This window comes from Alexandromys fortis, unplaced genomic scaffold (assembly GCF_014885135.2).
Source record: "Alexandromys fortis isolate MF-2015 unplaced genomic scaffold, M_Fortis_MF-2015_v1.1 scaffold_27, whole genome shotgun sequence".
NCBI classification, from domain to species: domain Eukaryota; kingdom Metazoa; phylum Chordata; class Mammalia; order Rodentia; family Cricetidae; genus Alexandromys; species Alexandromys fortis.
In genome coordinates this window covers 1,827,102-1,843,304 of record NW_026067952.1, presented here as the reverse complement: position 1 = coordinate 1,843,304, position 16,203 = coordinate 1,827,102, and the positions used below count along the sequence as shown (strand labels likewise).

Sequence of the window (16,203 nt, the reverse complement as noted above, 5' to 3'; positions counted from 1 at the left end):
CTTAACTGCCTGGCACCCGGAGCTTCCGCGGGACTGTGAGGACATGGCACACCTCTAGAGCCCCAGGTATCCTGGTCAGCTTGGCTACTTACCCAGCTCCACGTCCTGGTCATCCGTGAGCACCAAGATGATGTTGGGCCGGATGTTCCTGCGGTCCCTCTGGAAGCGGCCTTTCAGGCGAGGATGGGACAGGAAGGCTGAGCTTCCAGCCAGCAGAGACAGGAGAGCGGTGGACAGCAGCCATAGCGGCAGGCCAGGGGGTGCCATTGGCGTGGCTCACTGGTCTGTTGCTTCCTCCTAGATGCAGAGGCTGCGGTGGTGTCTTGTGGATGGGGTTCCTTCCCCTCTTCCCTCAGGACCTGAAGGAGGAAAGGGATAGATGGGAGTCAGTGTACTGGCTCGCTGCCTTACACAAAGAAGGGCAAGGGTAGTCTTGTCCATGTTCTAGAACAGTGGGAATGCAGTGCGGGCTAAACTAGAGAAGTGTTTACTGCTGGTTTGAGGACAGATCAGCAGCAGAAGTGTCCACAGGGACTCTCCTGGAGGGTCCCCAGGTAGGTCAGCCTAGCTTTGGTTGACCCACCCACTTAGACACAGAAGGGGACAGGCCACTAGTACTTCTGTCTGGCCCTTCCCTTCTGGTCCCAGCAATGGGCTACTTGGGTTGCTAGGATGCTTTGGGCTGTGTGGCCATTGGCTCCGGTATTAGATGCGCCCTTCTGGGGCTGTTGTCCCCACAAACATAGAAACCCCAGTTTTCCCAGGGACCAAGCTAAGTACTCAACCTGACAGGGCCATGTGCGCAAGGATGAAAGGGCTCCTCTCAAGGTAACAACCGCAGAGAAAGGCTGAAGGAGAGGAACTGGCACATCCCACACTAGTCTGAAGTCATCCTTAAGCCCAGGTGACAGTACCTCCAGCAAAGGTGGGTGAGGGAGATGGGGACGACGGCCCCGCAGAGAGGCCTCAGCACCCACTTTGCTGGGGTAAGAGAAGGGAAGCCATCGAGAAGTCAGGACACACCACCACAGCCGTGACTTTGGAGGAGTCTGCCTGTCCTGCTGACCGTGGCGGTAGGGGACCCAGCAACAGGGCGCTCAAGGCGTCCTCTGGCCTCACAGGGTTACGCTGTCGCCACCATTGCACCTGCCCTAGGGCTGTAAGAGTGCCCAGGGGTGTTCTAGCCTTCGGGGCAGCTGGAGGGAACTTCCTAAAATGGCAAGTAGATCCCCTGACGCAGCAGGGCCGCAAGCGTGCTAGCAGCAACTCAGATGTAGGGCAAAAGTGGGGGAGGGGGCACCTGCTTCTGGTTGTGCTGGCTCAAGGCCCTGGCTGGTCTCAGTCTTGTGCTCAAATGTCCTCCTTTGATAGCCAACTCTCACGCACCTCTCCATCCCCGCTGGCTTCCTTTTGTTGCTGGACAAGATGGGGTCATTTCTACCCCCTGACTTTTTGACCCTGGCCTTTTGTGATCACGGTAAGAGCTTTGTCTTCGTCTGGCCAGCTCATTCCGCTCCACCAAGTCTGGGCACTAACTAATGCCACCTCCTCAGACAACAGCTACCCCCCCCCCCGGGCCCCCATCCAAGTGCTATTTTATCACCTGCTTGATGTCCCTCAATTAATCACCACACCTGAAATGAGCTTATTTCCCGTGACCTACACATATCCCGCTCCCTCATCCCCCACACAGGAGGGACAGCCCCAGGAGGACAGAGATGGCTTTCATTGGTTACACCTGGGTCCCCTGTACCCTGGGCAGTGTCTGGTGCAAAGAAACAGCTAACCAGAGGAGTGGAGATTCCGAGAAACTCTGAATTCTGCAGAGTGGGGGATACCAGACTCTAGAGGGCCATGTCACAGCCTGGGTCTACACAACTCAGAGGCCTAGGGCACCCACAGGCTTCTCCAGATACTTCCGAGGATCCCCCAGGGAGAACCCGCCTGATGAAGCTGATGGTGGCCCTGGGCACTGATTTCCCCACCAGGGCCCTCTCAAACACTCTGTTCTCCTGAGTGAGGATGCCAGCTGGTGCCGGATGAAGCCAACCCACATGGTCACTCAGTCTGGAGGGAACAGGCGGCTGCACATGAACAGAGTGGGCTCCTCCTCATGGTGCTGGCTCCTGAACTACTCCCAGTCAGGGTCGGCCTCCCAAAGGGCTGGGTCTATCCAGAAGCACAGACTTGTGGGTGAACGAGAGTCCCAGAAATATACCTGCATGCTTCTACAGCTACCTGGTCACCAGGAAGTGAGGCAGCCCTGAGAGAATCCCCACAGGCTGCCCTACAGGGCCTCCAGTGGCAGCTGGCCATCCAGGAGTCACATGAGCAAACACTCCTGAGACTCCCAGCTCGCAATGCCTGGGGCATTCCCACTCTGAGGCTTCCCAGCTGCCAGCCCATCTAACATGCAGGACTGCCCGGTGACATCATACCTACGCTGTGGATGAAGAAAGGAAAACACAGCGCGCTAAAATCACTTTCCCCAGACTGCAGGTTCCGGGCAGACAAGGGTTCAAACCCAGGCTGGATTTGATCAGCATGACAGAACCCTCTGGAAGCAGGTTTGTAAGCGGCTTCCTAAGAGGCTCCCAACCATAGTAGCTCCTGCCCAAAGGGTGGGCAGGCACCCCCCCCCCGGGCCTTTTAAAGCTATCAGTGTGGTGGGGGTGGAGGCAGATGTCCCCTCTGGCTCTGCACGCTGGTCTCAAGGAGCCCTTCCTCCCTCCGGATGGAGTCTGCAGTTCCGCAACCCAGAGCTGCGGCATGAGAGGGGCTGATTATCTACCAGCCGGGCCATCTGTGGGTCGATTTTTGATGAATCCCCCCACTACCCCCACCCCGAAGGCTTCTGCTGGCTCTGTGCCCGCTCTCTGGGCAGAGAAGAAATCAATTAACAATGACACAGGAGTCTGTCTCCCCTTCCTTGGTGGCACAGATCGCCTCTGAGTCCCGATCTGGCTCAGGGTGTCCTGTCACTGCACACGCCATCTCGCCCAGCAACTCCTCCCAAGCCTGCCCAGCCCTTTCTCTCCTCCCCAGGTCTTCTTGCTGGCCCTTGGCAAAGGAACCCCAGCCTAGCTAACTATCCCCGGAGACACCGTGACACCTCCAGAACCATGCGCCACTCTACATGGGAACAGATCATGGTGTTGTGACAGGTCCCTGGCCCACAGACAACAGCTACGGGGATTTCCCAGGTCTCATTAGAGGCACCTAGAAAGGCCTAGGTGGGCTGCTTTCTTCTGTGGGTCTCCGAGTCCCACAAGAAGGAAGGAGACACACATGTAGTTGACAGGGTGGGAGAGGATGAAAGGTCAGAGTGGAGGAGGGACCAGTCTGGGAAGACACTCCCCTGGGAGGTAGAAGAAAGAAAGAAAGCAGACACCTAGAAACTGAACAGAGCCCTGCCACATACCGGGGACCTCTTGGATATAAAGTCGGGTGTTCAGTGACAGGGGAGTCCCACCAAGACAGTGACGCAATCTCTTAGCGGGTTCCACTCCTTCTGCCCTTGCTTTGCTCACACAGCGGGCAGAACGCCACTGAACAAAACCCAGAGCCTATTCTTACTGAAAAGTCTTCAGGTGCTCTACCCCACCCAGGGTAAAACCCTAAAGTCCCCAGAGGCCACCAAGACCCTACACGATCTGACCTTTGCCCCGGACCCTTCCATCATTTCCCACTCCTACACGTGGCTCCGTCCACACGGCCTCTGGACATGCCTGGCCCGTCTCCACCCCAGGACCTTTGCACTGGCTGTTCACTCAGATATCTCCCCAGCCCTCTTTCCTCCTGGTCTTTGCTCACATTCCACTGAAGCGGAAGCACGTCAGCCATTCTACCTGCCAGTCTTCCTATAGAACGTCTCCTCCCTGAAGGCCTAGATCTCTGCCCGTCATAGGCATCTATTTCTGTGTCCCCAGCACCAGCAGGTGCTCAAGTTATTTCCTGGACTTAGCAGGGAATGTCCTCCCACCTGCCTCCTGGTAACAAGCCCTCCAATGTGCCCAGAGGCCACCGTGGCTCCCTGCGGCTGCTGCAGGGAGGGCCGCTGACCCACTGAGGTGGTCATGTGCCACAGGTCTGACCAATGAGATACCGGGTGCCCGCAGAGGCCCTGCTCTGATTGGTGTGTGTGTGTATTTTGGTGATAATGGGTAGGCTAGCCAGGGCTGTCCTTCAGAAGGGAGCGTACCCCCCAACACCCTGAAAGAAAATCGTGGGGTAACTAGAGTCACTCGGTGCTTGTAGGGACTCTGCACAGTCTTAGGCATCCATCCCACGTTAACTCACCCACATACACAATAGCAGGGTTGAGAGGCCTGGCCTAGGAAGCTGAGGTGGGAAGGGCTTGAGAAGCTGCTTGCAACCACACACACTCCCTGACCCCCAAGAAGTTCCTCAGATCCCAACAGAGGGTTCAGTGCTGTTCACCTTTGGGTGAGCTTAGTCAAGGATACACAGGAGAGGGGACAGGGCAGGAAGAGCAGGGGAGGGTGCTCCCAAGGCACTCTCCCTGGCAGGTTGCTGGGAAGTAAGCCCCGTGGCTCTGTTGAGAGCCTCAGCTCTGTTCACAGTTGTCTTCTCCTCATATGAGAGGTAAGCTGTGCGCCCAGATATCCTGACCCCAGGCCCCACTCCTATGACCGCCACACTTGTTCAGAAGCCACAAACAACACCCAGGATTGATGTTTAGTGAACAGGAAGAACACAGGGAAACTGCTCTTAGGGGCAGTCAGGGAAGGCTGCCTGGAGGAAAAGGCAAGAGTCAAGTTTGAGGTACTCAATAGGTATAAAAGGTCAGAGAAGCCCTGGGGCACAGCAAGAGTAGGAAGAAGTGGTAGAGGGTGTGGCCTCAGACAGAGGGGAAAGAATGAGGAACCTGTGGTCCGGGAGTAGCCTAGCTGGAGGTACACGCTGTCCCTGACCCTGGCAGCTCCCTGCTTCCTGGGTGCAGGTTCCCTCCTGCATTCTCTGGTCTCTGAGGGAACTGCTAGGGCTTATGGGATAGTTTTCCACGTCCCCTTCTCTAGGGTTTTGGCACCAGCTGCCTTCTTCTGGGATTCCAGCTGGAAACAATAGAACCAAACCAGCCTTCAAACAGGACAGGGTTTTACAAAAGGACCCTTCCGAGGGGTGGGGTCTGAGGGATGGAGGCCGGGTCTCCAGACAAAGCTCACTGTATGGACAGGTAGCTCAGGAATGAAGAAAACAGGACCAAGGGGCCAGAAGCTCCAGCGGGGTGACGGCCAGGCAGAAAGCCATGGAGGCAACGGAACATTCGGGAAGGCCTGTGTGCCAGGCACAGTTCTTGGTTCTATGAACAACAGGTGTCCTCACGGCACCGGCATTCTGATGAGCCGGCAAGTCTCCAGGTGTGCGCGTGCGTAAAGAGCAACACAGGATGGGAATGGTGTCGAGGCCACGGTCCCAGCTGGCACTCAGAGAGGCTAGAAGCAACACGTGCAAAGTCTCGGGGAACAGAGTGACCAGATTGGCTACACGCCAAAGAAGCAAACAGCCGACAGGCTGTGGGACCCCAGGACTCATACACCGGCATACTGGCTCTGTGCCAGGACTATTCCCTGCCCAGTGAAAACAACTGTACCCCAATCTCTGCTCCCACCGAGCAGGGAGAGAGAGGATGGTTGGCGAACAGGGAAGTCCACATGGGTGGGAGGAGGCAGTAGGGAGCACCCTGAGAGGAGTGGACTGTGATCTGGAACTGACTGCCCGGCTTTGAACGAGCTCTGCGCCCACTGGATGCCAGGAGGTGTGTCATTTCTTACAGCCTCAGTACCTTTACCTATGAAGTGAGAGAAACAAGAGCATTCACGACACAGCTGAGAGGATGGAAGAATTGCTAACGACCTTTAGAAGTAGATCTGCATACAGCAAGTGCCCAATCAATGTTGGCAAGCCTCACCTGCTGGCTTTGGGCCGCCTAGCAACAGCGCCCAGTTTTCATTTCAAACATCCTTTCCTTCCTGCATTTGGTTTCTAATGTTCAGGCCCAGTCACAGAGGTCTAAGGTTAGATCATGAGATCCAGACCTGATCCAAGCAGAGCTTGTCAATCCCCCTGCCTCAGTGATTCCCTAATCAGACAGAATGTAACACTCTGGCCTACTGAGTATATACCATTCCATAGAAACAGAGGGATCCTGTTACCCTCTTGCCTCCTGCAGAATGGAGAAGGAAGCCACCACAGAAGAGGCCAGTTCTGGGAAGTGGTATGAACTCAGTGACCGTAGAAGCCTGGTTCCAGCTAAGCCTGAAGGGAGACGGCTAATATCTAGGTCCTTCAGAGTCAACAGATGCCTCCCCGCTTCCCGCTTTTTGTAAGGTCTGCTTCCTCCCAATGCTTCTGGACACGAGTCAAACTCGTTTTGGGAGACTCGTGGAGAATGGCCGCTCTCTGTTCTGCTGGTGCTCATGGCTGGCAAGGCTCCAGAACTGTGCCTGGGCTATGTGCTGGCCGCTGAGCCAGGCTGCCTGTGGTCTGTGTTTGGCCTGGAGGATTCTGGGTGGATCAAGAGAGGGCTCCAAAGCTGGTATCTCACTGCCTGTTCCCTCCACGGCTCTGTGACCCTGCCATTCATTCCCTTGATGTGTGCGATGTAGGTGGCCTGATCTGAGGTCAGAGGACATGAACCTTTCCTTTCCATGGGAGAGTCTAGAGATCGCAGTATAGATGAACACATGGGGCTCCGGGTCCTTCTCAAAAACACAGAGCATAAGGGCCCGCAGGCCATACCTCAGTGTCCCTGCCCTACTGTTAAGTGAGAGCTGCCTGTCTATTGGGCTGTAAGTTTGTCCCATGCCCATCCCTGAGGTTCCCCAGAGCCTCAGGAAGTCTGGGTGACCGAATATCCCCAGCTCTCTCTTCTTTTTTCCCCAGGAGAGGGAAAGCCACAATGCCAGAGTCCAGAGGGCAGGAAGGGCTGACCATCAGGTGTGAGTTACCCTGACAATCTGTTTACTTGATGTTTTTAAGGGTAAAATCTCACTCGAACTCACCGAGTAGCCAAAGGTAACTTTGAACTCCTGACCATTCTGTTCCCACCTCCCGAGTGCCAGGATTACCGGCATGTACACCACATCCCGTGTATACAGTGCTGAGGACAGAGCCCAGAGATCTCTGCATGCTAGACAGGACTCAACCAACCGGGCTGCATCCCCAGACCTTGTTTCTGTTTCTCAGAGGGAGCGAGATCTCACTGTGTGGTCCCGTCTGGTCTGAAATTCCTTATGTACACCTGGCAGTGACCGGCCTGCCTCTGCCCCAGATAGATGACAGGCTGTCCTGTTAGGCTTTCCCAACCCACCTTCCTGGTGACATCGGGGAAAGATAGAACTTTCATACCTAAAGTTGAAGAAAACATTAATTTCTTTGCATGGCTTTGTTTTAAACTCCCTCTTGTTTGTAAGAGACAAGACACTCAAATACCCTCTCACAGGGTGGGATGTGACCTGGGGAGGCGGTCTTGGGAGGGCCTGCCTTGCAAGAAGTCTAGGTATTATTTTTGCAGCTCGGTTGAGAGAGTCATCTCTCCAGCCCCTAACTGTGAGTGAACCTTCGAGGCCATCGGTTCTTTCCTAAGCACCTACTTATGTGCCAGTCACAGTTTGGGTGAGTGCCGCAGGGGCTACGACGCAGGGCTAGCTCCAGACACTGGCGTTCCGGTGAGGACAACAGAGTCTGGGCTAGCTCCAGACACTGGCGTTCCGGGGAGGACGACAGAGGCTGGGCTAGCTCCAGACACTGGCGTTCCGGGGAGGACGACAGAGGCTGGGCTAGCTCCAGACACTGGCGTTCCGGGGAGGACTACAGAGGCTGGGCTAGCTCCAGACACTGGCGTTCCGGGGAGGACGACAGAGGCTGGGCTAGCTCCAGACACTGGCGTTCCGGGGAGGACAACAGAGGCTGGGCTAGTTCTAGACACTGGCATTCCGGTGAGAACAACATGAACGGGCTGGTGGGATGGCTCAGTGGCAAAGGTACTTACAACAACAGCTGGTCAACCTGGGCTCTGCTCCTGGAACCCACATGAAGGTAAGAGACCCAACAGACGCCACAAAGTTGCCGCCTGACCTCTGCACAAGCGCTGTGGTACCCATTCCCCCACCCACGTGAAACACAAGAATGCTAATAAAGGCAAAGGCCCCGTGATTGGATTAAGTACAAAAACGTGCATGGCAGAAGCATGCAGGAGAGTGGCCGGCCCAGCTGAGAGTGGACACAGCTGTACCCTAGTCCGTGCCTGTGGCAGCCACGCCTGCTGTCCTTCCTGGGTGTTTCGGGGAACTGGAACCAGATAGGACATTCCCACCTCTGTTCTTTGTTCTTTCCTCTCAGCTGAGGACAAAAGCTTCCTTGGCAGGAGTTACAGTTATTTCTGAAAAAGGCCCCGAGCCAAAAGCAATAAAGCCCAAGAACAGAGTCGTTATTCACGCCTAATTGCGGGCTGGTGTTCAGCGGGACTGCCCGTCCCAGCCTCTCGCCCCATCTCTCAGCCCCACACTTGCCCTGCCCCGTGCATGCACACAGCACAGGGATTTCTGGCTATGGATGCTGCTGCGATCTTTAGGAAGGCCATCCAGGAGCAGCGGGGCATTCTGACTGCCGGGATAAAGAGCCCAGTCATTTCTCCTACTTCTGCCTGACGCCTGGTTGAGCATACCATCCCGAGCCAATACAAACAGGCCAATGCTTCTGTCACTCCAGAGGCTGGGATACAGGTGGGGCAGCCGCCTGAAGTCCTTCTGACCAGATAACCAGCTAGCGGCGGGATGGATAGAGAGTATGTGGGCCCTGCTTCCTGCCTCGTGGACTAATGGACATCTGAGAAGCCGTTAGGGAGGAGGCTGTGGGTCCTGTGAGCTGGGGCTCATGGATTGTAAGTCATCAACTGGGGTGTCCACAAGCAGGCCCACTCTGGGTTGGAAGGCAGGTGAGCATGTCAGGTCCAAACAAGGCCGGGACTGGGGTGTGTCCGGCATCCAGGGTGCTGGAAGAACCCTTGACAGTCATCTTCACTTTCCAGACAAGGACACTGAGATGCAGCAGGATGAGGGGAGTTGACTTTGCCCTATAGAGAGGACCTTCCAGACCCCAACAGTACCTCAGTACAGGTCCCGAGAACAAGAAAAGTTGCCATGGAATTTTAAAAGAACTTGGCCTTTAAAAAACCCCATCCTTTGCCACACCTAGGTAAAAGCCGCACAGACTTCATATTTTTCCTCTCCAAGAAGCATCCACTCCCCTTCCTTCTTTGGAAAACAGTAATCCAATTTTCTCTAGAGGATATGTTCTCCTACCAAGGGTGACCATGTGACCAGGGCCAGCCAATGAGACTCTTCCTGAGCTCAGGTCTCCCAGATAGTGCTCAGGGCAAGGGCCTCTATGTCCCCCCACACAGGTGACAGGTACCCCTGAAGTCTCTCTAGAAGGCTAGCAGCTCAGAGTCCCCCAGAGATTTCCAGTCTGTGTCCTGTCCTCTCCTAAGCCCAGCCTTCCTGTCAACCCCTGAGACTTCCAGTGCCTTCCCGAGGAGTCTGGTTTCTGAAGCAAGCATTGGGGAGGGTGAGCTGTTACGCTGGCAGCCTCTGCCCAGTGGCCACACCCTTGTGCAGTCTCCACCCCCTGCTCTGACCTAGTGAAAGTGGCCAGTATAAGGCTTAACACTCCACAGGTCTCATTTCTGCACCCTGAAGCCAGACTATGCAGAGAACACCATGTCATGAGGCTGCCCACATAGACATGTGGGCTTCACCATGGCTGGGGGACGCATGCCTGTGACCAGCACTAGGTGTGGGTCAGCTAGGCATAGCCCAGCTTGGACTTCCCAGCTGGGGTCACTCAAAGCAGACACTGACAACCCACAGCACCCCAGAACACAGGGGAACTGCCATCATGTTCACCAAATGCTTCGAAGCCCAGCGATGGAGGCGGAAAGACGACCAAGCTCAGTGAACTACCCATGCAGCAGCTGTCCAGAGTGCCTCAGTGTCCCCCTTACTAGAGAGAGATGATTGACTTCCTGCTTCTAAAGATTTGTGGGATGACTAAGTGTCAAGCAATAAGTGGAAGGCAGACTTAATTTAATTAACTTATTTCTTTTCTTTTCTTTTGAAAGTAGGTCTCACGTCGCCCAAGCTAAGTTTTGAGCTTGATGTGTAGCCAAGGGTGACCTTGAACTCCTCCTGATCCTAGAGCTTCCACATCCTGAGTGCCAGGGTGACAGATGTGTGCTACCTGCTAGGTGTAAGATTTTAATATCACGACAAACACACTTGCGGTGTGCGGTCCCTCGAAGTGTGTCACAGCAGGGTGCTAACATCTGTGTGGGCCTTGTAGTTGGGAGGGATGGGCCTGACGTGGGGCCACGGCTCTCCACCCCCTCACAGGATTTGTTTCTCACGGGTGGGAGAACCGAGGCCTGCTCCACTGGGAAAACCAACCAGACAGGGCAAGAACAGAGGCAGCTAGACTCAAGTCATGGCCTCGGGCTAAGCCCCCAAGAGGCACTCAGGTGGCCCCCCTACATCCCAGCCATCACATTTCAGAAGAAGCTGAAAACTCACTTTTAAAATATGCATGTAATTCTAGCACTTGGGAGGTGGAGAGAGGCAGGAAGATTGTGAGTTCTCGGTCAGCCTGGGCTACATAGCAAGTCCCTGTCATGTCCCACCCCAACCCCACAACAATCTATTAACTGATTTTCCAGAAGGTTCAAAGGGACACATGGATGAAGAAAACAACAGCCAAAGCTTCCATGAACTAAACTCAGGCCCTGGTAGGCAGCCTGGGATGCCCTCCCTGCTTTCTTGTTTTTTTAGCCGGGGCCCTGAACTCCCAGTCTCCTCCTGTTTGGTGGGTCTGCAGGCATAGGCCCCTCATGCATGAAACAGGATGGTGGTGCTCCAGCCCCGAACCATCCTGGGTCCACAGGGGCCCAGCCAGAGTTCAGAGGTCATCCTGAGATGGGCTTAGATACTAGGAGCGGAGGTGATGAAACTGGCTCAGCCCCAACAGTCCCAGCACCTGCCTCAAAGGCGAACTTCCACTTCCCAGTGGCCCAAGAATGACCAGCTCTTGTGCGGGACCTGCTGACCCTGCTGGAGCACCAGGAAGATGACCCCTCCTCCACTGGTCACCTGGGCATGTATGAGTCCAACCAGTTCCACCTCAAGCTTGTTCTCAGCCAGGGACAAACAGGTTTGGACTTCCAGGCCAGGAGCAGTCACCTTGGAGCAAGGACAAAGGCTGCATTCCATTCTGTGTTGGTCCACAGACCTCCTTCCTGGGCACCTGCAGGCCTGGACCGAGCTCTAAGAAGACAAGTCCTAGCTACTCAGGGCTTACTTTTTAGTGAGAAGAAACAAAGGACAAATATGTGCCGAGAATTCCAGAGGAGACATCACAGCTGAGCCCAAAGGAGCCAGCAGTGTAGTTATGGAGGAAAAGTGGGTCACGGAGTGGGGACAGCAAGTGTCAAGGTCCTGGGGTTGGAGAAAGCTTCCAGCCTCTCAGAATAGAGAGATGGCCAGTGTATGGGGATGCGGGGAAGCAGGCAACAAGTTTCAAGAGTTCAGGTAAATGGGGCAGAGGCAGATGGGGCAGGGTGAACTGAGCCTTGGTTTTATTACAGGAATGGCAGGCCCTGATACAGGCCACTTCAGGAGAGATGCCACCTCCAGGAGCCTCTTTAGGACCTGGCAGAAGGCAGCACACCTGAGCCTTCTCTCCTGCCTTTGTGGTTCTCAACGGTGCAGAACGCTGGCATTCCCTGGGCACCTCTAAGCACTAGAGACCTAGACTGTGACTCCCCCGACCTCCAACAGCGCTTGCTTAACCATCAGGGTGTGGCCAGGGCACTGGGAGATTCCAAGTCCTCTGGAGACAGTGAGGATCTCCCTTGCCCAACCATCTTTCTGCTTGGGCTCACAGTGACAGGTGCCATCCTGGGTTCTCAGGACAGGCTCCTGAACCTGAGTTTGGCTTCTTTCCCCGGGCTGGTGTCCATGGGGCCCGGAGCAGACATAGCATAGCAGAACAGTAAGCCTGATGATTCCTGTTGTAAGATGATGTTATGCTCTTTAGACTCTTTTGGGAGGCTGCCCAGCTCCCGGATGAATCACACATGAAGCCTTCTTCTTAGTTATACCCATCTGGCCTTAGCTTGGCTTGTTTCTTGCTCACTTTTCTTAGCGTATATTATCCCATCTACTCTTTGGCCTCTGTGTTTTTCTCATTCCCTTACTTCTTTAAATCTTACTCTGTGGATTGTCGTGTAGCTGGGTGGCTGGTCCCTGATGTCCTCCTCCTTCTGGGGCTACTACTCCAGAATCCCTTCTCCCAGTTTTCTCCTATATAGTGTCTCTGCCTGCCAGCCCTGCCTATTCTTTCTTCTGCCTTGTTATCAGCCGTTCAGATCTTTATTAGATCATCAGGTGGTCGAGACAGGCAAAGAATCACAGCTTCACAGAGTTAAACAAATGCAGCACAAACAAAAGCCACACACCTTAGAATAATATTCCCCACAGTTGCCTTTCTTGCTGAACCCACTGAATTGTGATCACCTGTCACAGGGAGGCAAATGGCCTTCCCTAGAGACAGTGCCCCAAGGACACAGCCAACCCTGCTCCAAAACTGAGGAAGGATTCTCAGATAGGAGCAGGAATAGGCAGTGACCACTAGAAGGCAGCTTTTCTGTCCCCAGGCCATAGTGCCCAGGCATTGATCTAGGTTCCCACAGCTACGGGGGAGCAGGCTGCTATGACTATCTCGGTTTCCAGGGGAGGCAATAGACTCAGTGAGGCAGAGTGACTTGCCCATTTGCATACAGTTCTTGAGAGGCCAAGCTGGGCAAGGCATTCTGATTAGAGCTGTGTCTTTCATTGACAGACACTATGACCACTTGGGATGTCTCTTCTACCCTGGTCCAGCTCAACCTGGGCAGGAGCTAATGATCTCAAGACCAACTATAGAACATGTGGCCCAGTCTAGCGAAGGCTGGATTGGTCTTTCTGATTGCACTGAGTGTCACAGCAGGGTGGTGTGGGAAGAGGGACTATAGGCATCTTCAAGGTAGAAGCTTTTGGTGCAAAGACCCCTTCCAAATCAGCACTGCTGTAAGTCCATGTTCACAGGGGGGCTCAGGGCACCTCAGGAATGTGAGGACATCTGAGCCATCACTGACCGGAGTGCTAAAGAGGTGTAGGACTATTGGGCTGTTTACAACACACACCCAACAAACAACCATTCATTTCCAACATAACTTTAGGGTGACAGAAGCTCACGGATCCCGTACTGGCCTCGAACTCCGTCTGTATGATCCTCCTGCCTCAGCCTCTAGAGTGCTGGGACTACAAGCATGCACCAAGAGACCCAAGTTCCAGTATAATTAACTAACTTCTGCCAGATAATGTTGCAGATGAGAATATCAGTGGTGCCAGGCGGTGGTGGCACACACCTTCAGTCCCAGCACTTGGGAGGTTAAAGATCTCTGTGAGTTAAAAGCCAGCCTGGTCTACAGAGAGAGTTCCAGGACAACTAGGGTTGTTACACAGAGGAACCCTGTCTCAAAAAAAAACAAAAACAAAACAAAACAAAAACAAAAACAACAAAAAACTAAAGAAAAGAAAGAAAGAAAGAAAGAAAGAAAGAAAGAAAGAAAGGAAGAAAAGAAAAGAAAGGAAAGGGGTCAGGTGGTGGTGGTGCACGCCTTTAATCCCAGCACTCGGGAGGCAGAGGCAGGTGGATCTCTGTGAGTTCGAGACCAGCCTGGTCTACAAGAGCTAGTTCCAGGACAGGCTCCAAAACCACAGAGAAACCCTGTCTCGAAAAAAACAAAAACAAAAAAAAAATCAAAAACAAAAAACAAAACAAACAAACAAATAAACAAAAAAAAAAAAACAAAGAAAGAAAAAGACCAGAAAAGAAAAACATGACTGCTGGCCCCATAAGATCACTTCTGCATGCTTTTCACCCTACGCCCAAATAAACCAAGAAAAGACCAAAATCTGTTTCACTTGGGAAATTTGGCCAACTGTTCACCATTTTGTAAAACTACATCATCTTATGGGAATGTGGTTATGTGCGTGTCTATGTTTGTGAGCGTGACAACCAGAGACCCAGAAAAAGAGAGATACAGTAAAGATAGTTTCAGACAAAAAAGTCTCTAAACAATTTACAGTGTGTTTAAAAATATATGTAGGCTTGGGAAAGAAAAAAAAAAAAGGATAAAGTCCCTAAAAGAAAAAAGAAAAAAAGGGAGTAGTTGGGTGTGGTGGAACACACCTTTAATCTCAACACTTGGGAGGCAGAGGCAGAAGCAGGTAGATCTCTGTGAGTTCAAGGATAGCCTGGTCTACAGATTGAGTTCAGGGACAAAGATACACAGAGAAATCCAGTCTCAAGTGTTGAAATAAGAGCTGCGGCGGCTCTGAGTCCCCAACACCCCAGCAGCTTGGCTAGCTCACACCCGAAATAACAACACACAAACTGTATTCATTTAAGAACTGCTTGGCCCATGAACTCTAGCCCTTACAGGCTAATTCTCGCACCTGGACTAGCCCATTTCTAATGATGTGTGTAAGCACCCCAAAGTGCGCTTATAGGGAAGATTCTAGCCTATGTCCATTCTGGGTTTGGAGCTGAGAGGAACTTCATTGCATGCATCTGCCCGGGAGATGGGAGCATGGCGTCTCTCAGGAAGCAGAGCAGAGTCTGACCTCACTTCCTCTTCCGCCCAGAATTCTATTCTGTTTATTCCTCCCACCAATGCTTTAACCTATGAGGCCAAGCAGTGTGTTTATTACTTAACCAATGAAATCAACAGATTGATATATGACACTCCCACATCACTCAAGAAGCCAAAAATTAAAAATAAAGATAAAAGAAACAGAGTTAAAAAAGATGGAAAATACACAGAGAATCTGGATACTGTATGTTATTATGTTCTCTTTAAATTGTTTGAATGCTGAGGAAGGAGCAACAGTTGCTAAAAGATATTTATTTGTTTATAAATGCTGCTGAATTAATCCAGGATAGGTATTTTGAAAATACTTTAACTTCAAAAGTCAAAAGGTATGTTACTTTGGAGAAGAGGTTTTGCTTTTGTTTCCACAGGAAATAAGAAGCTGTGGATTCATTCTGAGTTAAGAAAAATCAGGTTTGAGCAAGGAAGAGCACCTGAGAAATCTCCGGTAGGAACAGATGGCCCAGATGTCTGAGTTCTACACCCAGAACAGATTCAAGATGCTGCCTGAGATGATCAAGGCTCACAGGATACTCCAGTCACGACTTGATTATAATTCTAAATTTTCTTTAGGTCCCCATAAGATTATCAGTGCCCTTGATCACCAGGAAGTAACCTGGAAAACTATGCCTACATTCCCAAAAAATGGACTATGGATATTTCCTTTGTTTAGAATGTTGGTTACAAGTTGTTATGGCTAATAGTTAGGAGAAAAGCTAAAAAAAAAAGGATATTAGATTCAGAGTTCTTGGTTAAATAAAGGGGGGGGGGAGTGCTGTGGGACAATGGTCTGTACCCTGCCACTTGTATTAGTTTTAGTAAAATGCTGATTGGCCAGTAGCCAGGCAGGAAGTATAGATGGGGCAATGAGAACTGGAAAATTCTGGGATGAGGAAAAGTCAGCCTGCAGTCGTCACCCAGAGACAGAGGAAGCCAGACACAGAGCAAGCAAGATGTGACTGCCTTGCTGAAAAAGGTACCAAGCCACGTGGCAAACACAGACAAGAATTATGGGCTAATATAAATTATAGGAGTTAATAAGAAGCCTGAGCTAATAAGCCAATCAATTTATAATTAATGTAGACCTTAACAACTGTGGGAACCAGGCAGGACAGAGACATCTGTCAACAGAGAAACTCTGTCTCAAAAAAATAAAAATAAAGAAAAGAAAGAAAGGAAAGGAAAAGGCCAGAAAAGAAAAACATGGCTGCTGGCCCCATAAGATCACTTCTGCATGCTTTTCACCCTACGCCCAAATAAACCAAGAAAAGACCAAAATCTGTTTCACTTGGGAAATTTGGCCAACTGGTCACCATTTTATAAAACTGCATTGACTTGTGGGATGTGGCTATGTGCGTGTCTATGTTTTTGAACGTGACGACCAGAGACCAACATCAGTTCTTCTTTTTGAGACAGGACCTCTCATGGAACCC

At 52.2% G+C, this 16,203-nt stretch overlaps 1 protein-coding gene across 7 annotated transcripts in view; it reads right to left on the bottom strand.

Moving 5' to 3' along the window:
• The window catches only part of Sulf2 (sulfatase 2), a 78,442-nt gene that overhangs the window by 53,941 nt on the left and 8,298 nt on the right, over window positions 1-16,203 (bottom strand). For 6 of the 7 annotated variants that reach the window (XM_050150704.1, XM_050150701.1, XM_050150698.1 and 3 more), the window contains one exon: window positions 93-359. In XM_050150704.1, the coding sequence (XP_050006661.1) occupies window positions 93-267 (175 nt within the window). In that variant the 5' untranslated portion in view covers window positions 268-359. Of the gene's footprint in view, window positions 1-92; window positions 360-8,014; window positions 8,039-16,203 lie in introns of those variants that run through there. The other variant, XM_050150703.1, reaches the window with a different exon arrangement.